This window comes from Pimephales promelas, chromosome 25 (assembly GCF_988280905.1).
Source record: "Pimephales promelas chromosome 25, fPimPro1.hap1.1, whole genome shotgun sequence".
NCBI classification, from domain to species: domain Eukaryota; kingdom Metazoa; phylum Chordata; class Actinopteri; order Cypriniformes; family Leuciscidae; genus Pimephales; species Pimephales promelas.
In genome coordinates, this window is record NC_142793.1 from 5,068,302 (window position 1) to 5,091,315 (window position 23,014).

The 23,014-nt window shown below is 37.4% G+C and overlaps 1 protein-coding gene across 2 annotated transcripts in view; it reads left to right on the forward strand.

Annotated features, from left to right (window-relative positions):
• Positions 1-638: 638 nt before the first annotated feature.
• The window catches only part of kif15 (kinesin family member 15), a 58,005-nt gene continuing 35,629 nt past the window's right edge, over positions 639-23,014 (forward strand). For both annotated transcript variants that reach the window (XR_016150789.1, XM_039656700.2), the window contains exons 1-13: positions 639-765; positions 992-1,016; positions 2,174-2,357; positions 2,437-2,513; positions 2,584-2,621; positions 6,717-6,814; positions 6,931-7,110; positions 10,234-10,443; positions 13,873-13,998; positions 14,076-14,198; positions 14,293-14,425; positions 18,015-18,097; positions 19,968-20,165. Coding sequence is in view for 1 of the 2 variants with exons in the window: in XM_039656700.2 (XP_039512634.2) it covers positions 747-765; positions 992-1,016; positions 2,174-2,357; positions 2,437-2,513; positions 2,584-2,621; positions 6,717-6,814; positions 6,931-7,110; positions 10,234-10,443; positions 13,873-13,998; positions 14,076-14,198; positions 14,293-14,425; positions 18,015-18,097; positions 19,968-20,165 (1,494 nt within the window). In the remaining variant the exon portion in view is untranslated. The remainder of the gene's footprint in view (positions 766-991; positions 1,017-2,173; positions 2,358-2,436; positions 2,514-2,583; positions 2,622-6,716; positions 6,815-6,930; positions 7,111-10,233; positions 10,444-13,872; positions 13,999-14,075; positions 14,199-14,292; positions 14,426-18,014; positions 18,098-19,967; positions 20,166-23,014) is intronic.

The following is a 23,014-nucleotide window of genomic DNA, read 5'->3' on the forward strand; positions in this document are numbered from 1 at the left end:
GGAGGTATTTGGGTGAACTAGTAGGTTCCCAGTCGGGCCAGATCCGGCCCACATCTGGTACACGTGGATTCAACATGGCCCAGATGTGGGCCGGATCTGGGCTAAACTGTCAATGAATTTACAATTTGTGACATAGAATAAAAAATTGTGCAAAATGTTGTCTTTCACGTTATTGTCTAATAAATATTATTGTTATTGAACATTGTCAGTGTTTTTTTTTTTGAACATGGAGCAAAATATGTTAAATAGTAGACAATTATTTGCTTAAATAATTTAGCTTAAAAAAAAAAACTTACAAGCATAACTGCAGTATAAAAAAGTAATTGAATGAAAATATTTACTTAAGTATATAACTCATTTCATCATAGTTCCTGTATTTGGGTACTGTTTCATCAGTTCCCTATAGCCAGGTTGCTAAGTATTCAGGCTGCCGATGTTTGGTCACCATCTTCAGATAAACACAAATGAAGATTTTTAAGTTGACGCTTGAAAAACTGGAATTTTTCAGAAAAGGGCAAGATAATGAACACTTTGAACAATGTCATAATTAAAACAGAACTGATGGGGGAAATATCCAAGTAGTGTGAAGAATGCATGAGTTCATGACTCCAGAAGATGGCAGTAGTGCGACATCCAGGTTACGAGCTGCCCTTAAAGCCCAAAGAAGAAGAACAACTAGGCGCCAAATTTTGTATCGATCCTCCACGAATATAGTGAGAGAGAGACAAAAAATATAGGAATGAATCATGAATATTAAAGGCAAAGGTGAGGATAATTTACTCATGCTATGAGTTCATGTAACGATCTCAATCTTCGCATATGATACTAAAGCAAATAGCCGACATTTTTACCTTGTTTATTACATCGAATAAACAGAAGACGTTTACGTTACTATAATGTTTACTGGAGAGCTTTGTTGTCCTTAATATTAAAACCATGTTTACTATAGTTTTCTTATAAATGTGTTTTTATCTTTTATGTTTCCTTTCAGCAACCGCGGAGTCAAACATCAACAGGTAACTTATATACAAATACACGCACAGCCGAAAGATAGTAAACACTGCTGACTACCTGCTAGTGCTAACACTTCCGCAAATGTCTTATACATTTTCCTCATAACTGACACCGAGCATTGATGGGTAGTAACTGATTACATGTTAAGATTGATTACGTAATCGGATCCCTAAAATTGAGCAATATAAAAATAAAAAAAGCCACTGAACCGATCCCTGGAAACTGAGAATCGTTTCATTTTTAAGAAGTGTTTTCCCAACATTGCATATCTAATCAGCTCCTGATGAACATATTCATTATTATTTGAATGATCTTTCGGTGAGTTATTTAACCACGTGTTTTTTTTTGTTTTTTTTTTTGGTTAGCTGAACCTCTTTGCCCTAATTCTGGAAGGAAGCTGCTATATTTTAAGTTAATAGGTCAATAATAAAAATACGTCAATAATAATAATAAAATGAAGTTCACGGTTCTCTGATGTCGTTAATGGTCACATGACATGCAGGTAAATATTTTTAAAAAATATATATATATTTTTTTTTAGTAAATGTTTTATTTTCAAATGATCTATTAATTAACATTTTTACTTAATAGCTTTTCATTAAATTCACGAACCCCATTCTTTGTTGATAAAGAATGTAGTATATTTTCATTCTTGTATTTTTTCATCAATAATGTACACGATTATCCTATCCAGATCAATATGATGACCGAGTATGGTCAAAAATAATCAAACAGAAGTCAGAATACATTATTGAGCAATCTAGAATACATTACTAACTACAATTTTTGTCATGTAATTTAGAATCAGCAACTAACTACAATTTGTAAGTAATCTTCCCAGCACTGCCACCGAGTTTGTTCCCTTTTTGTGATTATATCAGGTAACTGAGAACATACAGGTTGTCTGGTAGACACAAATTAATTGCACTTATCTTCGCTGGTCATTAAACTGTCACTCCACTTTTGAGCACAGATCTCAACTTGGATGATTATAGTTCATCAAGCGTTGGAATACAGACTGAGTCAACGCAGCTTAAAAAAATGGTGTCAAATTACCATACAAATTTGTATTGTTGCATTCCTTTATACTGAATGTGGATCCAACAGATTTGTGTTTTAACATCCGAGACTCATTTCCTCCTCTAACATCCTCATGCAGTGATGGAGATGCCATCAAGGTGTTTGTGCGGGTACGGCCACTGACTCAAGGCACCGGGTTATCAACAGACGGCGATCACAGTCTGTGCCTGACCGTGACCTCGCCGCACACCGTCAGACTGCACTGCAAACCGGAGCCTCGGACCTTCACTTACGACCATGTGGCTGATATAAACATAAGCCAGGTGAGACAGGGCTTCAGATGTGTCTCTGCGTGAAGATCAGTCGAGCAACATCTTATCCACTGCTCTTTGTGTCTCTCAGGAGGAGGTTTTCTCCAGCGTGGCTAAACACATCGTGGAGTCGTGCATGAACGGATACAATGGCACCATTTTTGCCTAGTGAGTTCCTGTGTGGCTTGTATAAAATGTTAGAGCCTGGTCGATTCATGACGTTGTGTTTGTTTTTCAGTGGACAGACGGGCTCAGGAAAGACCTTCACAATGCTGGGTAAGTGCTGAGATCTCGTGTCAGTTTGCCTACTTGTTAGCTTTTTGACTGTGTGTATACATAGAAAACATGAAGTAGCTCCCCAAAAAGTATTTAAACACTTGAGCTACAATTAAAATGGTTGTTAACACTTTTAATATATATGAAAGATTATTAAAGAAAAAAAAACTGCACTAATTTTACACTGTTAGTATAAGGTACTAACAGTGAGCAATATATTTGTTACTTTATTTGTCAATCCTTGTTAAAGATGCCATTTGTAAGAATTGAGGTACAAATATCCAAAAAAATGAGCAACACGCATCAAAAGAATGAGAAGAAATAAGGGTAATCAAATTAAAAATGACAAGTTATAGTGTTGCAGAGATATCAACCTGAATTAGTTTGCTAAATTACTAGCCATACAGGTGTCATAATACCAGTTTCGGCCATGGGAGGCAGTATGCGGGCGGGCAACAAAACCACCAGCCAAACTGCCATACAAGAATAACTTCTTGAACCTGATGTCAATCCTGTGGAAAGTACAGCCCACTACTACATTTCAGTTTAGGGAAGAGTTAAAGAAAATATTGGTCGATATTATGTATGAGGAATACATTTTGGCAGAGCCGGACAGTACTTGAGTACAGTACTTGAGTAAAGTCCTGAGAACACCCCAAAATGACACTCAGACCCCTCAAAATTGTACTTAAAGGTTCTCTAAGCGATGTGGGGCCAAAACATTTTTTGTCACATACATCAAACGTCTCCTCACTATCGGCTAGCTGCCTGTCCCCTAAACACACTGTAAAAAAACTGTAGACACCACAGGCTCCACAAACGGCAACAAAAACAATCATGTCTCACCCGGACCACGAAACCTAACAAACAGTGTTCCAGCCAATCACTGTGAAGGAGAGAGAAGCATGAGTGGGAAGTTTGAAAAATGGCCTAAACACGACCAAATAGACGTCGTTCTGAGGAACAAATTAAAAAGAAGAAGGAGTCGGATAAAGAACGTGCGAAGTTTCGAATTTACATCGGTAGCAAAGCTTTTGAACGATGGCGAGAACTCCGGCGGCAGAAGGGCTTCCAGTCCGACATTCAGGTTGCTCTGTTTTTGCTGGACAGGTGGGTAACGTTAAATTGTTTTTTTTTCTTCTAAATTGACGCTTTATGTTCGCCAAACCCACACAAGGATATAATTTGCTAGAAATGCACGTTGACAATTATTTCAAGAAGCACGGAAGGGAGGGGGAGGAGATGAGATGCGGAGGAAGGAGGGTCTAGCTAGCCTTCGATTTGTTTGAAAATATTCCGAACGTCAACAACACCCAGGATCGCTCAGAGAACCTTTAAGTACATTTGGCAGGGAAATATTGTACTCTTTACTCCACTACATTTCTATCCATATCTGCGAGTAGCCATAAAAAAAAAAAAATCTCGGAAACCCTCAATTTGTTGTTTCCCTCTCAAACTTGATTGGATTGTGCAGGAGCCACTGATTGGGACAGCCAATCAGCAATCACCTTCAGCTTTCCGTCAAAATCAACTCCATGGTCAGATTTAGATAAGAGGCAAAACTATGGATGAAGATGCAGCAGGTCCGTCCTGTGAATGTGCCAACCCGTGGCCCCACCTCGCCTGTCTATAAATTCCTTTTACATTCTCCAAGTTATTAAAATGAACATTTTTCATAAATCCATGTAGGACGTTTCTGGTCATAAATGTAAGCACTGTAGCAGTAGTAATACAATATTTAGAAAATGTACTCTTTATACTCAAGTACTTTGAAAACAAGTACTTCAGTACTTTTACTTAAGTAAACCTCTGACTGTAGTACTTTTACTTACTTTAAGTTTACTTTAGGGGAATCTGTACTTTTACTCAAGTAATAAAGCTGTGTACTCTGTCTGTCTCTGTATTTTGGTAAGTTGTAGCATACTGTGTCTTTCAACAGTGTTTGTGTTTTTTTACTATTAGTTAGTAGATGATCGGTTCACGTGCGCTAGGGATCTGTCGTGTAACATTTACAAGCGCCAAAACGGAATTTATTGTTTGAATTGCGTAATAAAATTGACAGAATCTGAGTTTTTTTTTTTAATATCATAACTAACCTGCTTTGTCTAGTCTCCCTGTCCTCTTTGCTTTGCAATTTATTTATTTTTGTGCGTGACAAAATTGATGTGAGGGCGTGAAAAAAGTGTCAATTGCGTGCGTCTCACGGTGAATTCGTGAAAGTTAGCAGTTCTGAATGGCGCTAGCTTGGTCAACATCAGCGAATGCTGTCTGTCAAATTAATGTAATTCTAACTAACAATGAAAATTTAATATGAACAAAACGAATACCGGTATGAACATATTCACTGGTAAAGGTGAAGGGGAGTAGCTTGAAGATGTCATATCATCTTAGGAGTTGGCTCAGCTTCCGCTATGGCTCTAGGGTCGTTGTGAAGGTAGGGGCGGACTATAGACCTTATGTAGCCCCGCCCCTTTTCCGGTCTGTATTTTCACAGCGATCTTGCATGGGTATGAATGAACTCCTCGTAAAAAAATCCCCGGTCGACATTTGTTAAGACATCTGCTTTACAATGCCCATGACAACTTTTGTTAACTCTACAATAAGTAAATCCACTTCACCAGCTAATTACTCCCCGACAGCGATGCCATAAAAATATACACAAAAACGGAAGTTGAAAGACAATATTCTAAAGATGACGGCGCCCACGTTTCTCTGGTGCATAAGGTCTATAGATATATGCTGTTTCTCGTTGGTTACTCTCTAGAGTAGACCAACTCACTTTCTGCAGGTATACTGCTCCATCTGGTATGGAATGTGGAGTATGAATTTATTTTTTGACACAAGGCACCTTTAATGTTAGTTAATTATAATCCAGCTGGTCGTTGTAATGTACTGTGAACATGTTAGTTCACAGTACATTGAAGGAATTGTTCACTTTTGAAAACTTTTGCTGATAATTTACTCACCCCCATGTCATCCAAGATGTCCATGTCATTCTTTCCTCAGTCGAAAAGAAATTAAGGTTTTTGATGAAAACATTCCAGGATTTTTCTCCATATAATGCACTTCAATGGGAACCAAACGGTTCAAGGTCCAAAAGACAGTTTCAGTACAAACTGCAAACTGTTCAAAGGGCTTTAAATGATTCCTGACGATGAATAAGGGTCTTATCTAGCGAAACGATCGCTCATTTAATAAATAAATAAAGTTTTGCGTTTTATAATCTCAAATGCTCGCCTTGCTCTGTTCTGTGATGCACGTTCGTGACTCTCCTGTTCAAACTCTTTCATCAAAATGAATAAATCTTTTTCCGAGTCATTTGGTTCATTCAAGATTTGTTCATTTTGATGAGCTAGTTTGATTCATCGTCTGGAATAGTTTAAAACCCTTTGAACAGTTTGCACTGAAAGTGTCTTGGACCTTGAACTGTTTGGTTCCCATTGAAGTCCATTATATGGAGAAAATCCTGGAAAGTTTTCATCAAAAACCTTCATTTCTTTTCGACTGAAGAAAGAAAGACATGGACATCTTGGATGACATGGGGGTGAGTAAATGATCAGCAAAAGTTTTTCGAAAAGTGAACTACTCCTTTAACTAATGTTTACAAAAACAACCTTTGATTTTAATAATAAATTCGTAAATGTTTAAATGAACTAAGATTAATAAATGCTGAAGTATTAATTATTCTTAGTTTACAATAAGGTTCACTATTTAACATTAGTTAAATACCTTAGTTAAAGTGTTACCAAATGTTGTAATAACATTGCAATATATAACAAAAATATCAAAACAAGTGGCATTTGTTTAGAAGATAAGCTCAAGCTATCTTATTTTGTAGTTGTCAAATGCTAGTTCATATGAGTTTGATGTGATTTAGATTAGAATATGTATTATGAGTGAACTTGAAGGGAACTGACTGCATACATGCACTACAAATCACAACAGCTGACACAAAATGTCTCAGGAAAGTAAAGCTTTGATAACAGTTGTTTGATCATATGGCGTTTTATCTTCTCTAATGTGTTGTCAATTATACGTTTCAATTGTGGCTTTTCCAGAAGTTCCCATTTACTTTTTTGCATTTTGTGTCTGCAGGTCCCTCAGAGCTGGATAACTTTTCCGACGAGCTGCGTGGTGTGATTCCTCGTAGTTTTGAATACCTTTTCTTCCTCATCAATCGAGAGGTGGAACGGGTGAGACAAGTTTAAACAAATATAAAATAATGCAATTTTTCGTGTCAGTGCTACATTAAACTACTATATATACACGTTTATATGGTGTGTATTAATTCTTTACGTTTTCTGTGCAGTCTGGTGGGACGAAGAGCTTCCTCTGCAAGTGTTCGTTTATAGAGATCTACAATGAGCAGATTTATGACCTGTTGGACAGTGTGTCCACCAGTCTGTTCCTGCGTGAGGACATCAAGAGGGGCGTCTTTGTGGAAGGAGCTGTGGAGAAATACGCTGCATCTGCTGCAGAGGCCTATCAGGTCTCGTACATGTTGACGTCGAATAGTTGTCAAACACACAAGCAACAGACCTTAAAGGGAAACTCCACTTTTTTTTGGAAATAGGCTCATTTTACAACTCCCCCAGAGTTAAACTGTTGAGTTTTACCTTTTTTGAATCCATTCAGCCGATCTCCGGTTCTGGCGGTACCCCTTTTAGCATAGCTTAGCATACACAGGGTTCCCGTGGGTCCTTAAAAAGTCTTAAAAAGTCTTAAGTTAGATATTTAAAATTTAAGGCCATTAAAAGTCTTATAAAGTCTTATTTTTAGGTATGAAAGGTCTTAAATTTTAGATGACACTTCGACTTAGTCATATCTTAATGTTTTCCAAATTAAAACCATCTCATTTGCGTACGTATTAATTTTTATCCATCTTTGTGGATTTGCTTGTTCACGTGACAATTCGCGTCACATTCGCGGTAGAATAACGTCCGTCACCTGCACGCGAGAGAGGAGAGGAGGAGAGAAGAAAGTTGGCAAATGTCAGTTAAGTCCTAAGTTATTTTTTTATGTGCGTAGAGGTGTGCGATGAGTATTGTCTGTTATGATATTCTATTGTTTTAACGATGGACCAGGCACTGTGAGTGTGAGCTGACATCGCATGTCTCTCGTTTTTTCACTGCGTGATGTGTGCAGTTATAGGCATAGACGTATATTTGTTTTCCCTTTATTTCGCCGACTAGAATTTCAAAATGAAACCGTAGCAGAGTCTCAATGCAACAGACAGCGATGATTTCTTAAAGGAAATCCGCGTTTTGAACGAGTCATTTTAACGATTCAATCACTTGCTTCTTTCCCGTTTGAACAAATCGGTTGAATGAATGACCCCCTCATCTCGCTTATTAAGACCTCGCGATTTACCGCCGCCTACTGGCGGTTTTAGTTTCATATTAAAAGTAAAACGTTAAAATTAGAAATCATTTCACATTTAAATATTGAATATTGATTAAAAAAACCTTATAGCTTGATTTATGCAATTGTAAATGGAGATATTAATGCCACTAAAGGCCAATTTATACTTCTGCGTCGAGGGTACGCCGTAATGTGCGGCGTTGGCTACGCACGTAGGCGACGACGTTATGAGCATTTATACTTCTGCGTTCAGGTCTTGGTTGCTCTGCAGTACTGCTCCGAAACGCTAGTTGGCGGCGGAGAGTTTTAATGTGTTTAGATTCCTCGCGGCTAGGTTACTACAAGCAATAGCGATTGAAAGAGAGCTGATCATGTTGGAGTTGGAGCTTATTGAGGTGGAAAACATTTCACTTTAGTGAAATTACTAAAACTGAAAGGCAGAAATGAGAGAAGACGTCGGAGGAGATGAAACTTGTGGAAATCATAGACAGTGGTGGAAATGTGTGAGAAGGTACGTGCGGAAATGCATAGGAGGAAATGCGATGATACCAAGCCGACCAATCACCGATCTTGCGGTCCGCGTCGTCGCGACGTGTAGTTACATTTTTGAGGAGGTGCGCGTCAGGCGACGGCGAAGGGTACGCGGCATGGGACGCGTCTGTGCGTATGCTACGCCGTACCTACTGCGCGCACCCTACGCAGAAGTATAAATTGGCCTTAATGCTGCTTCTGCGTCACCTCTGCACTGCAAAGATGGATTTTTTGATTGAATGATTTAATTTGACTGCTAACAGTGGTACTGTATAATTATTGTGTAATGAAATATTATTGTATAAATAAGTGTATAATTACTGTATACGTGATGCACGTGATGCATTACTCTAAATAAGTTTAGAAAAAAAATCTCCATAAATAGGTGAAAATACCCCTGGAAATCAATTTAAGGTGGCAAATATTGCACATTAATTAATAATTTTTGTCACTGCTGTGAACTGACCACTGCATAGAATATGAAAAATATAAATATCTCCGTGAGTCTGCCGTCAACAACAAGCCTAAACCAGCCATGGCACCAGCACAAAAACACAATCAGTAAAATATCAACTAATTATTGTTGATAATAATTAGTTGATATTTTACTGATTGTGTTTTTGTTTTGTGTTTATCAACAAAACGTTGAAAATATCGAGATATATTTTTGTCAGTATCGCACACCCCTAATGTATGGTATTAATTTTGATTTCTTCAGGTCTTAAAAAGCCTTAAATTTTACTTTAAAAAGTGTGCAGGAACCCTGATACATCATTGAAGAGCAGCAGACCATTAGCATTTCTCCCAAAAAAAATTACCAAAGTGTTTTGATATTTTTCCTATTTAAAACTTGACTCTTCTATAGTTACATCGTGCACTAAGACAGACAGGAAAATGTAAAGTTGCGATTTTCTAGGCTGATATGACTAGGAACTATACTCTCATTCCTGCGTAATAATCAGGAAACTTCACTGTCGTACCATGAGTGCAGCCGTTGTAATGTTATGACGCAGTGCCTGAAAATAGTGCCCAGCTTCCAACGTGACCGGGACTAACTTTGTGTAGTCATCGCGCCGGCTGCACTCATGGTACGACAGTGAAGTGTCTTGATTATTACGCAGGAATGAGAGTATAGTTCCCTGCATATCAGCCTAGAAAATCGCAACTTTACATTTTCCGTCTGTCTTAGTGCACGATGTAACTATAGAAGAGTCAAGTCTTAAATAGAAAAAAATATCGAAACTCTTTGGTAATTTTTTTTGGGAGAAATGCTAATGGTCCTGTGCACTTCAATGATGTATGCTAAGCTATGCTAAAAGTGGTAACGCCAGAACCGGACATCGGCTGAATGGATTCGAAAAAGGTAAAACTCAACAGTTTAACTCTGGGGGAGTTGTAAAATGAGCCTATTTCCAAAAAAAGTGGAGTATCCCTTTAATTTACCTTAAAGGACCTTAACAGACCTTTCTTTTTAAGAGCTGAATTTTCTTTAGGGTCCCGTTCTTTTTAACCAATGACTTTTCCAGTTGTTCGATATTTACTTGATAAACTAGAAAAATGTACATTCTACATTACATACAAATATCTGTGGCTATTTAAATTTGATTAGGCAATCTCACATTTTTAGGTTTACCAAAACTGGGAACCTAGTTGTAGATTATCTTTATTTATACTATTTTGGAAGTTCTATTGTGGCCTTGTGATGTGTTTGTGTTTGCAGGTGCTGTCGATGGGATGGCGGAACCGGCGAGTGGCATCCACCTCGATGAACCGCGAATCCTCTCGTTCACATGCTGTGTTCACCATGATGCTGGAATCAAAGGAAACTGGACATGAAGTGGTCAACATTAGGACCTCTCAGCTCAACCTGGTGGATCTTGCAGGTTCAGAGAGACAGAGGGACACGCATACAGAGGGTTCACGGCTCAAGGTGCTTATGTTGAACATTTACCTCTCAATTTTTTACCTCTTTTTCTCCAAACCCTTATTTTGTTTGAAAGCAGATGAACAACCACTTGTTTAGTTTCAGGTTATCAGGAACACATTATTATTATTATAAATATATTACTACATGTAGTATTGTATTACAATAATTTTCAACTTGAATCTGTTTCAAATAAGTGCAAGTAAAAAGCTAATGTGGACCAAAAATCCCCTTTCATATAATTTAGTTGTTTTTTTTTTTGCCTTGATACACTGGCAGCAGCAATAGTCAAGTCAAATCACCTTATTTATATAGCGCTTTTAACAATATAGATTGTTTCAAAGCAGCTTTACAGTGATAATAGGAAATTAAAGTAACAGAGATTGTTTGGCTTCTAGACTAAAGTTATTGTCCTGCTAAAGTTAGTTATGATTGATTCACTTCCGTTGCAAAGATCATTAGTTATTAACTAAAGGGTGCGCAAACACGACACCGTTCTAACAGAAGACCATTGGCTCGAGAACGCAAACCATAAAATAGGTTCCAAAAAAAAGGTTATCTCTTTGCAAACCTGTTAAAACGCTGACGGTGTGCAGAGCACCTGCGTATTACGTGTTTAGTCTATAGGTATGTGCGCTTGAATAGAAATGTGCGTGCGTAGATGTGCAGCCTTTCTTTACAAATCGACCTTTAACAAATGACTTTGTCTGGCCTTAAAAATGTATAATACACAATTATTTATCGCTTCCGCATAGCCATGCGAACTGGAATTATTTTGACAGCGTTTTATCTGTACAGAGGTAAAGGGAAGGAGGCCTTCACAGGAGAGAGACTAGTTAACAATTTAGGACTGCGTTGTCACCATGACATTGTTTGTGTTAGTTTTGAGCCTAAGTTGCTTTATTTTTCAGTTATGCACTTTATTTTGTTTGTGCTCTTTATCTGGTTTGTTTAAATAAATATTCATTTTTTATTAAAGCCGACTGGACAGCGCAATTGCGCGTTAGGCTCCAAAAAAAAATAAAAAAAACTTAGGTTATTACACTTAAACATTGAAATATGGCAATTCTGATATGTTCATATAGCCTACTCAATACAGACATGGCAAGCCAACGCAGACAAGTTTGCTTACCGCTTTTAGATGATATGTCATGTTTGTCGTTGAGCTGTGGAAGGCAAACTAGTTGCTTGCAAACTTTGCATTCAACCTTTTACCCGTTATCAATTTTAACGAAATGCTGCCACTCTGTCGATATCTTTGTTGTTGACATGTTAGAAGAGGACTGACTATTTAACACTCTCACAATTAAATGAATAATATTCAGCATCAAACCTTCTTTATTGTTCTCTCTTCTCCAGTGGGTTGCGCTAAATCAAAAAAGGTGAAAATAAAGGGTGTGTTCTGAAGACATAATGTTACCTGTGAAACAGGGGAGCTCTGAAAACACCCCCATTCGCAATTAGTGCTTTCCACCTGAGGAAATGAGTGCGGCAAAACCAATGAAAGGAACGCTGCAAAACTGATGAAATGAATGCTGCAAAAAAACAGAATTTTGGTCGAACCAGAACGTATCGACCAATTAATCGACTAAACGACTGTTTTTTTGGTAATCAAAATATGGTCACCCTAGCAAACGTAAGGGTGAAAAATATATTGATTTAATAGGGGTCTGATAATTCATATCTCTCTGTTCGAAAAGACGTGATTGTCAAAATACATAGTTACAATGAGTGAGATATGTGGGGAATGACAGAGCGTGGCTGTTCCAATGAACATCGTATTGCTGGTTCGTAATCATATCATTAATACTAAGTGCTTTTGAAGTGAGGGATTGAATTTTCAGAAACCCGAGCTTTATCATTTGTTCGTCTGTATTATATCATATATAATATATACTCACCTGGAGTTTTTTTTTTGTATTTCCTTATTCGGGGGATCAGACAGTCTCTATAAAGATATCCAGGTGATAGAGTCTCTATGTGATGGGATTTATCTGACCTCACAGTGACGTGAGACAGCTAGCAGACAGTCGGTTTAGCCAGTTTGTCCGCTTCCTGTCCTGAGCCCCAGATTGTTATGTTTGACTATGTGCCATATTACTAGAGAGAAGAGCAGCACCATCCCAGGAGGATACTTGCGACAACGTCAGCGTACTTTATTTGGTGATCTCCGTCTGGCGAAGTCGAACATCATTAGTGCCAACGTGAATAATGATCCTAGAAAGTGTACGATTAGCATTAGGGCAGCACTCTGCTTTGATGTCAGGCGCTCTGGCTCCCGGCAAACACGTGACTATGGTGGCTGGTGTCACTATTTTCATATTCTGTGTAATTGAATGTGCCCTAGTTATTGGCGATTCTAACAAATGATGTGTAAAGGAGTAGTTCACTTTTAAAAAAAACTTTTGCTGATAATTTACTCACCCCCATGTCATCCAAGATGTCCATGTCTTTCTTTCTTCAGTCGAAAAGAAATTAACAGGATTTTTCTCCATATAATGGACTTCAATGGGAACCAAAACGGTCCAAAAGACACTTTCAGTGCAAACTGTTCAAAGGGCTTTAAACAATTCCAGACGATGAATAAGGGTCTTCTCAAGCGAAACGATCGCTCATTAAAAAAAAAATAACAAAGTTTAAGTTTTATAAGCTCAAACGCTCACCTTGCTCTGTTCTGTGATGAGCGTTCGTGACTCTCCTGTTCAAACTCGTTCATCAAAATGAACGAATCTTTTTTCGTGTCATTTGGTTCATTCAATGAACGAATTGACTCGGAAAAAGATTTGTTTATTTGTTCATCGTCTGGAATCATTTAAAGCCCTTTGAACAATTTGCACTGAAACTGTCATTTGGACCTTGAACCGTTTGGTTCCCATTGAAGTCCATTATATGGAGAAAATCAAGAAATGTTTTCATCAAAAAACTTAATTTCTTTTCGACTGATGAAAGAAAGACATGGATATCTTGGATGACATGGGGGTGAGTAAATTATCAGCAAATGTTTTTTTAAAAGTGAACTACTCCTTTAATGTTTTCTACCTCAGTATGTCTTAGAGGAATTGTGCAGTCCTAATGTAATTGACAAAATCAACTCATAACACTGTTATAATTTATTTGTATAGTGTTTCTGTTGCTTGCTTCACAATTAACATGGCTGTTGTTATACATAAGTGTAATGTGCAGCCCAATTTATTTCGGTTTATCAAGCAAAAGTAGCAATGTGGTCATTTTCACTGTGGTAAAGTTAAGTATGGATCGTAAAAGTGAAGCTCTTTAAAGATGGATTTTTTTTAAACTATACTTTTATATACGTGGTAGAGGTTCTGCAATTTTACTGTGGATGTTTCCCACCAACTGAAAAGTTTTAGAACAACTGCTTTAATGAAATTTCTGTTACCTTTGATTTGACATACCTTTGCTTTATGCATGCTTTAGGAGGCAAGCAGCATAAACCGGTCACTGATGTGTCTCGGTCAGGTGATCATGGCCCTGATGGATGTGTCCAATGGGAAAAACCGTCATATTTGTTATAGAGATTCGAAACTGACTTTCCTGCTTAGGGTAAGGGTGCTTTGAGAACGTTACTCTGAATGAATGCAGATAAATGAATTGTGGCTGACTGCTGTTCATATTGTCAGGACTCTCTGGGTGGAAATGCTAAGACGTACATCATCGCTAACGTTCATCCGGGTTCCAGGTGCTTTGGAGAGACGCTCTCCACTCTGCAATTTGCTCAGAGAGCCAAACTCATCAAAAATAAGGTTGAACAGCAGAATTATTCATCCGAACATTCATGATCTTCTCAGTATATTTGAAGAGATGTGAAGATTGATCTGTGTGTTTGTGTCTCTGTAGGCTATGGTAAATGAGGACACTCAGGGTAATGTCAGACAACTGCAAGCAGAAGTGAGAAAACTCAAGGAGCAGCTTGCAAATGCTCTTTCTCAAGGGCGCATTGTAGAGCTTACGCCAACAGACCAGCAAACAGGTTTACACGCATTACAGAGCTCACACAGACAATCCATCAGCCTAGATAGTAGGGCTGGGTAATAAATATCGATTTCTAGATATTAATCGATTCTCATTTTTACGAACCGATATCGATTCTTAAATCTCAAGAATCGATTAGTCATGCTGTTTCATTTGAATGAATGGGACATTGTATCGCGGCTGCGCCATAGACTGTAAAAAATATGGACGTAGTGTCCGTGACGTCACCCATAGGTTTCTGAAGAGCGATTTTGAGGCCTAAAGTGGGCGGGGCCGACCGTCGCCATCTTGGCAGTGCGTCACCTCTCGTCACTACCGGATAAATTAAAATGGGCAAAGAGGCGGGACGCGGGTGGAGCTGAGGTGCTAATGCTATGCTACTGCCGCTGAATTGACAGCTGATTGAAAAAGTAAAGCCAATGGTTAAAGTTCATGTTTTGCCCTTCGAAATATTATAATAGTTAAGACGTAACTAAAAGTGAGACTACTTTACTTTTTTTATCAACTTTATTAATCTCACAAGGGGCAATTAGTTAAGAGCATATATACAAGTACATTAACACAGATCACACATTTCTCACAACATACAAGCAGTCAACTATGTGCATTGTGATGCATTATTATTCTGCTAGTTAAAATGTATTTGTTACTTACAATATTGCTCTAAGCTTGTGCATGCGACAGTGATTCAAGGCAAGCACACATGTCAGTCGGCATCTCACGTCAAGTTCGTAAAGAGCTTTAATTCAGTCCATTTTACAATCCGATTTTGGCCGCCTCTCAGATGGGTCAAACCAAATATTACCTCAGAACTTCAAGTAAATGAACTAGAAATCCGCGCTCATTCAAGGGTGTGCATCTATTGCATGGACGGAGAGAACGCGCTGAAATCATCAGACATCCATTAGTGCATGCGAGGGAAACAGCTGGACGGCGCTGGTTGTTCTCTCCATACTCAACACGACGGAATCCAACGGCGTGCACGGGCGAAGGTATAATACATGCATTAAATTGTATGAAATAATCCCGGAAAAGCAGAAACACAGCTGAGGGTGACGCTAACAGACAGCAGACAAACGACTAGCAGTGAAAGCGGCAGCATGAATCCACCTGTCACTCAAGTGGCCACGCCCTTAATTATGCAGAACTTTAAGGCTTAAATATAATTTAAACAGATGAGTTGTAAAAAAATTCACCCCCCTCACAGTTGTCATGAAGGGAAAAATTAGCTCTATAGACCAAAGCCACTTTTTGCTCCAGGCTGTAAACATGTTTTTTTCTGCTGTAAAGTTGGGCATTTTAACATGGGGGAGATACAGATTTGACTCGCTTCTGCAGCCTGCCTCAAGCGGCCACTCGATAAATTGCAGTTTAATTCACTTCCGTATTGGCTTCAAGAGGGAGACGGGGAGGTTGCCGCTTGGGCTGCGCGCATCCAAAAAAATCGCAATAATCTTTGTCCTTTGTTACTGTTGATATGAAACAAAGTCTCAATTTTCAAATTACGTCCATTTTCTTTAGAAATTCAAAAACATAAATAGCGTTTTGGCTCTGTGGCGTGAGATCGCTCTGGCGCAGCTCAAGAGAAGCAGCAGCGCTGATCTCTCTTCCGGGTTAATAATACCAGTCACAGCGCCAAATAAACATGAAGGAGCATCTGAAAGTGTGTTAAAGATCGAATACAACTTATCGAAATCCGTTTCATGTCACATTGATTCGCTCAATCAGCGTTTCAACTAGGGTTGGGTAATAAATATCGATTTCTCGATATTAATCGATTCTCATATTTACAAACCGATATCGATTCTTAAATCTCAAGAATCGATTAGTCATCCTGTTTCATTTGAATGAATGAGACATTGTATCGCGGCTGCGCGCATCCAACAAATTGCAATAATCTTTGTCCTTTGTTACTATTGATATGAAACAAAGTCTCAATTTTCAAATTACGTCCATTTTCTTTAGAAATTCAAAAACATAAATTGCGTTTTGGCGCTGTGGCGTGAGATCGCTCTGGCGGAGCTCAAGAGAAGCAGCAGCGCTGATCTCTCTTCCGGGTTAATAATACCAGTTACAGCGCGAAATAAACATGAATGAGCATCTGAACGTGTGTTAAAAGATAGAGTACAACTTATCGAAATCCCTACCCAGACAGCAAACTGACATTGAATCAACGTGGAAACGACGTCTCTCATGACATTGAAACAACGTTGATTTTGCTCATCGAATTAACGTTGAACCAACGTCAGACGCGGCATTCTTCAAAGCTAAATGAAAATCGAAAATTGGTTTGCTTTCATAACGTTGAAAACGCGTTGATTTCAAGTTGATTTTCTGTTAGTTTTGAAAGAATGACGCGTCTGACGTTGGTTCAACGTTAATTCGATGAGCAAAACAATGTCAGATCAACGTTGTTTCGATGTCATATTTCCACGTTGATTCAATGTCAGTTTGCTATCTGGGTATCATGTCACATTGATTCGCTCAATCTGCGTTTCAACCGTGGAAAGACGTCAGGTAAACAGCTTGTAATCAATGCATGTATCGTCATATTTACCTCAGAAAACTCCACATAAACTCATTAGTCCACACTCGTTAGTGTTCTTCAATATTTAATGCATATTTGAATAAATCTGGCAAGTTTTTATGAAAGCCACCATTTAAATGTTTATATTTCATATAATCTTCTTATTATAAAAATAAATAAAAGTGTAATTTAAGTGTCTGTATAGCTACAAAACAGTTAATTATTACCTTCATATTAGGCCAATGAAGCCTAATAGGCTACAACTAGACATAGACCACAGCATTTAAGAGATTTGATTCCCTTGAGAAAAATGGCCATTTATTGTAACTGATATCCAAAATAATCGATATTGAATCGAATCGAATCGTAATCAAAATCGAATCGAATTGCAAGCTTGTGAATCGAAATCGAATCGAATTGTGAAATTTGTCTCAATACCCAGCCCTAGTTTCAACCGTGGAAAGACGTCAGTTAAACATCTTGTAATCATTGTCATGTATCGTCATATTTACCTCAGAAAACCCACATAAACTTGTTAGTCAGCTAGAAAAAATAACTCTAGAGAGGAGCATTTTACTAAATATATACACCATATTACATATGCATTATAATCTTAATATTCTTCAATATTTAATGCATATTTGAATAAATCTGGCAAGTTTATATGACAGCCACCATTTAAATGTTTATATTTCATATAATCTTCTTATTATAAAAATAAATAAAAGTGTAATTTAAGTGTGTGTATAGCTACAAAACAGTTCATTATTACCTTCATATTAGGCTAATGATGCCTAGTAGGCTACAACTAGACTCCCATAGTTTACAGCATTTAAGAGATTTGATTGCCTTTTTTGATTTGATTTTGAAACGGCCATTTATTGTAACTGATATCCAAAATAATCGATATCGAATCGAATCGAATTGCAAGCTTGTGAATCGAAATCTAATCGAATTGTGAAATTTTTCTCAATACCCAGCCCTACTAGATAGTGTCAGAAACTACAACTACAGTGAGCTCATGCATTCATTATTATTTAAACGGGTGTTTGTGTTGCAGCTGCCTCTGACCCTGAAGTTTCCTATAAGACACAGTTCATTCAGGCTATGAACTTCTGGAAGAAAGGACAGGAGGAGAAGAAGGTGCATTTTTATTTATTTCATTATTATAATTTCTTTTTCTTTTGAGAACTTATAATCTGTGCCCATGATTTAGTAACCAAAAAAAGAGGAAATCAATCATTTAAATATAAAAGTTAAAATCAATTAAAATGTATGAAGAGCTCTTTTCCAAAACGCGTTAAACAACATTTTAAAAAAAAAATGAGTTTGTCGTGTCATTCTGCTGTGGACAGAACCCTTTCACTGCTCCATCAACGTTTCATGCCGAATCGCTATATTTCCTTGTTTAAAATGTACTGCAAGATACAGTTTCTTTCCAAGCCGCGATAAGCGCCAGCCCTGTTTTTAGCCTAAACACGATAAATCCTCAAATTCAATGAGCGCTCTACACAATCCAGCACGGCAGCACTCTGAACAGAGGTTTATTATGTTCATTTATTCCTCAAAATGAGTCCTAGTTTTCTAGTCGACTAGTAGTAGATCGTTTAAGCCATTTGTATTATCAGTAATCACATATATTGATTTAATTAAACGGGAGAGAAACCATATGAGCGTTTTTAATTGCATATTCCGCATCTCAACGTATGCATAAAGCTTGCCACAAAGAACCGGCAAAAGTAATGATTATGCATGAAACATTTGAATTGTTTATTAATAAACTAGTGTTTTCTGTCAGTGTCAGCAACAAAGATAAAGTTGATGATGCTTACTCGCCATCTTCGCAGTGAACGCGCATAGGCCTATAGAAACGCATACTTCGAATTAGCCTACATACGCAGAGAGTTGCCAATTTATTTTAGTTTTTAATTGTTTTGTTTAAAAGTAGATATTTAAAGCTTTCTGTAGCTTAGTACTCAGGCCTGTGTGAGGCAAGCATCGCGGTGTTTCGGTTCATATTATGAGACGCGCTCCGGTTCTCCTATTGTCTGATATTTACTTCTAATGTATTAATCCAGTCAATTTGTCGATGAAACATTTATTAAAATGAAGATACAATTTATATGAAACGAAATTTACAAGCTTTCTACAAAACAAAACTTAATAAGTGGTCAAAATCATGTCTGACGCACTCCAAATATTTTCCGATATTGGGCAGCTTTTGAATTTTGATCCTATCTTACTCATCTCATGCGGTTCCCTTTTCATAGCCTACTCAACATGGATGAAATAATAAAAATAATTAATGTAATATAATTAAAAACAAATGTGAAATGTTTATTTTGTTTTTTTGTTTTGTTTTTTACTTATATTTAAGCGTCATGCTGCTCCGCTTTGCTCACATGTTATGTAGCCTGTGTGTGTGTGCATGTGCTGGAGGGGTGCCCATCCCTTTTTTGAATATCGTTATCATATATTGATCATTTTTAATAATTCGTTTTTTTCATGCATATGTTGAAATTGGTATTAATAATTTGTTTTTTTCATGCATATGTTGAAATTGGTACTATTTGTTTGAGGTTTGACTCTTTACTAAAAATGACTTTACTAATAATGATGCATAAAAATGGATGGATTTATAGCGTTTTGGAAAAAAATAAAATTAACTTTTAAATTATCATTAACAATATTGTTGTTTGATTTAATAATTATTGTTCAAAATGTTCAGACTGAACCAATAAAACATTTAAACAGGATAATTTGAATATTCACAAAATGTGTGGGTCTAGGTAAAAAATGTAGTTTTCCTGAAAACTATTGAAATGGATTTATAGCGTTTTGGAAAAGAGCTCTTCATATACAGTATATATGCCCAACAATTTTAATTCTGTAATTTACTCACCGTCATGTTTGACTTCAGCAGTATACACTTTTTTTCTATTATGAGTTTGTCTGTTCTTCCTGTTATGCTCAGTCTTAACCACAGTTGCCTCTGCTGCTGTCTTTCTTACAGGCTCTTCAGCAGAAAGTGTCTCAGCTAGAAGCTGCCTGGGCTCAGAAGGAGAAATTCATCCAGTCAAACCGCATGATCATGAAGTTCAGAGATGATTACATCGCTCAGCTAAAGAAAGAACTTCAGACTGGCCAGAGATCGGATCCCGAGCAGCAGAACCAGGAGCTCCAGGAAGAGATACGTCTGCTTCGAGATCAGGTAGACACACTTAAAGGACAAGTTCGGTATTTTACAATTAAAGCCCTGTTTTAAGCTCGTTTCTGATGAAATAGAAGGTTTAAGATTGTTTTTTAGACAAATACTGCTGTCCTGAGAATTTTCGGATTCTGTGGTAGCACCCCCACACCTCTACAATGGTAGCATAGGTGCACAGGAGCAATCCTTCATAAAACACATAAAACTTTAGTTTACAAAGACGTGAAACTAAAAAGACTGAGTGGTTTGGGGTGTTCACTGATATGCTCACACAAAAATCGCTGCAAAAGATGTTATGACGAACGTTTCTTATCTAATATTTTCAATGCTCCTTTTTAGCATACTTCAATTGGCCCAATAGCAGCATAACTCATATAAGACCAACTTGTGATACAGTACTCAATATGAGCCAGTATCATCGAGTGCAAGAACGTGATCGCTGCTGTATCTGTTAGTGATGTGCGAATCTGTTTAAAGTTCCGTAAATTAACATTTACAGTTTTCACAACTTTTTTTGACGTGTTTTTTAAAAGATAATTTTGAGTCAATCAGAACTCCCAGATACCTAAATTCCTCAACATTAATTAATTCTTGTCCACCCAAGCAAACTTCCACAGTTGTTTTAGGTTTACTAAAAAACATAGATACTGTCTTTTTAACATAGTTCACCCAAAAATGAAAATTAAGTCATTAATTACTCACCCCCATGCTGTACCAACCCCGTAAGACCTTCGTTCGTCTTCGGAACACAAATGAAGATATTTTTGATTAAATTTGAGAGCTGTATCACTACCACATAGGCTCCTAAGGGACTGGCTCTTGACGGCCCAGAAAGTCAATGAAGAAAATGTTTAAATATTCCATGTGACTACCGTGGCGCATGCGCGAGAACTGAACTGAAATAGTTAACTTTTTAGTTAACTGAACTTTGCACGACGAATGCGCGAAAACTGAACTGAAGTAGTTAAAGGAGATCTCAATTCTCGCGCATGCGTCAAGGGAATCGTATGGAAGTCTCGTTTCAGGCCAACATGGAAGAAAAGGAATAGTCGAATAAAGTCGTTATGTTTGTTTGTTTTTTCGCACAAAAAGTATTCGCGTCGCTTGATAAACATATAGTTGAGCCACTGTAGTCACATGGAATATTTAAACATTTTCTTCATTGACTTTCTGGGCCATCAAGAGCCAGTCCCTTAGGAGCCAATGTGGTAGTTATACAGCTCTCAAATTGAATCAAAAATATCTTCATTTGTGTTCCGAAGATGAACGAAGGTCTTACGGGGTTGGAACAGCATGGGGGTGAGTAATTAATGACTTAATTTTCATTTTTGGGTGAACTAACCCTTTAAGACACAAGCATGAATGATTCAGCCATTATTGCAAATCATTTAAATGGTAAATGGACTGCATTTAAATAGCGCTTTCATAGACCTAACAGCCACCTAAGCGCTTTACATATTGCCTCACATTCACCCATTCACACACTCATTCATACACCAGCCATACAAGGCGCCATCCAGCTTGTTGGGACTGGGAGCAGCTGGGTTTAGATGTCTTGCTCATGGACACTTGGTCAGGTGGAACTGGGGATTGAACCACCAACCATCCGGTTTGTAGACAACCTACATGAACCACTGAGCCACTGCCGCCCCTAAAGCAAATGAAAGCTGATAGGCTGCATCATCAGCACTTTTGGCATGTGTAAAAATTACCGTATCATCAGCATACATAATCGTGTCAACATTTTTGCACACATTAGACAAACTATTCGCATACAGTGAAAATAGCAGAGGTCCTAACATTAAACCCTATTGAACACCCTGTGCATATTGAAGCAAATTCTTACAATTCTTTATTTGCACACATTGTTTTCTATCCGATAAATAAGACTGTATCCATTTAACTGTTTATTACTAAAGCCAAATGTTAACAGTCTAGAGAATAGCTTAACGTGATTCACAGTATCAAACGCACGTTTAAAATCAACAAAAACAGCAGCAACAACTGTTTTTATCTAAATAAAACTTCGCCTTCTTGACAAAAACACATACAGCCATTTCAGTCGAGTGAAGAGTTTGAAATTCAAATTGGATAGGGTGCAGATCTGAATTGGAATCATTATGTACAATAATAGAGTTGGTGACCCATTTCTCTGCTATCCTAGAAAATCTAGGAAGTATGCTAATAGGTTGATAATTAGAAGAATCTAATTTATCACCCGATTTATAAATTGGTATGACATTTGCAACCTTCCAACTCAAGGGGACAATTTCCTGCGTGATTGTCAAATTAAAAAGATGGGTCACAGGCTCTAATATACAAGATTTTAAAAGCTTTAGAAGATTGGTATCAAATCCAAACACATCCCTTGCTGTTGAATTTTTCAATTTAGAGATTGTTACTTCATTTTCTGTAATTATTTGAATATTAAACTTAGAATTTAGAGTTACGGCATCCATATAAGGGTCAGTGTGGTGGACAATATTTTGTTGAGTCACAAGAGCTAGAAAACAATTGAGCAATCTCATCAATGGTATTTTGAAAATAATCTTTTAATTTATTTGCTAAGTTGAGAGGCTCTGATACCAATTCATTATCAACTGAATCTTTATCAAAGTCTTTATCAGCAATATGCTTACTATTACCAAGGAGTTTGTTTAATATTTTCCCAATCAATTTACAATTTCCTTGGCACCATTAATTACAGACATGAAGAAATTTGCTTTTGCCATTCTCAAAGTTTGTGTGACTTTAGTTCTTGCGGATTTAAAATGTAATCGATCAGTAGTTCATTCATATTGTTATGATTTTTTTTTGTAATTCATCTCTCTGAGTGTCATAAGCTGTTTACA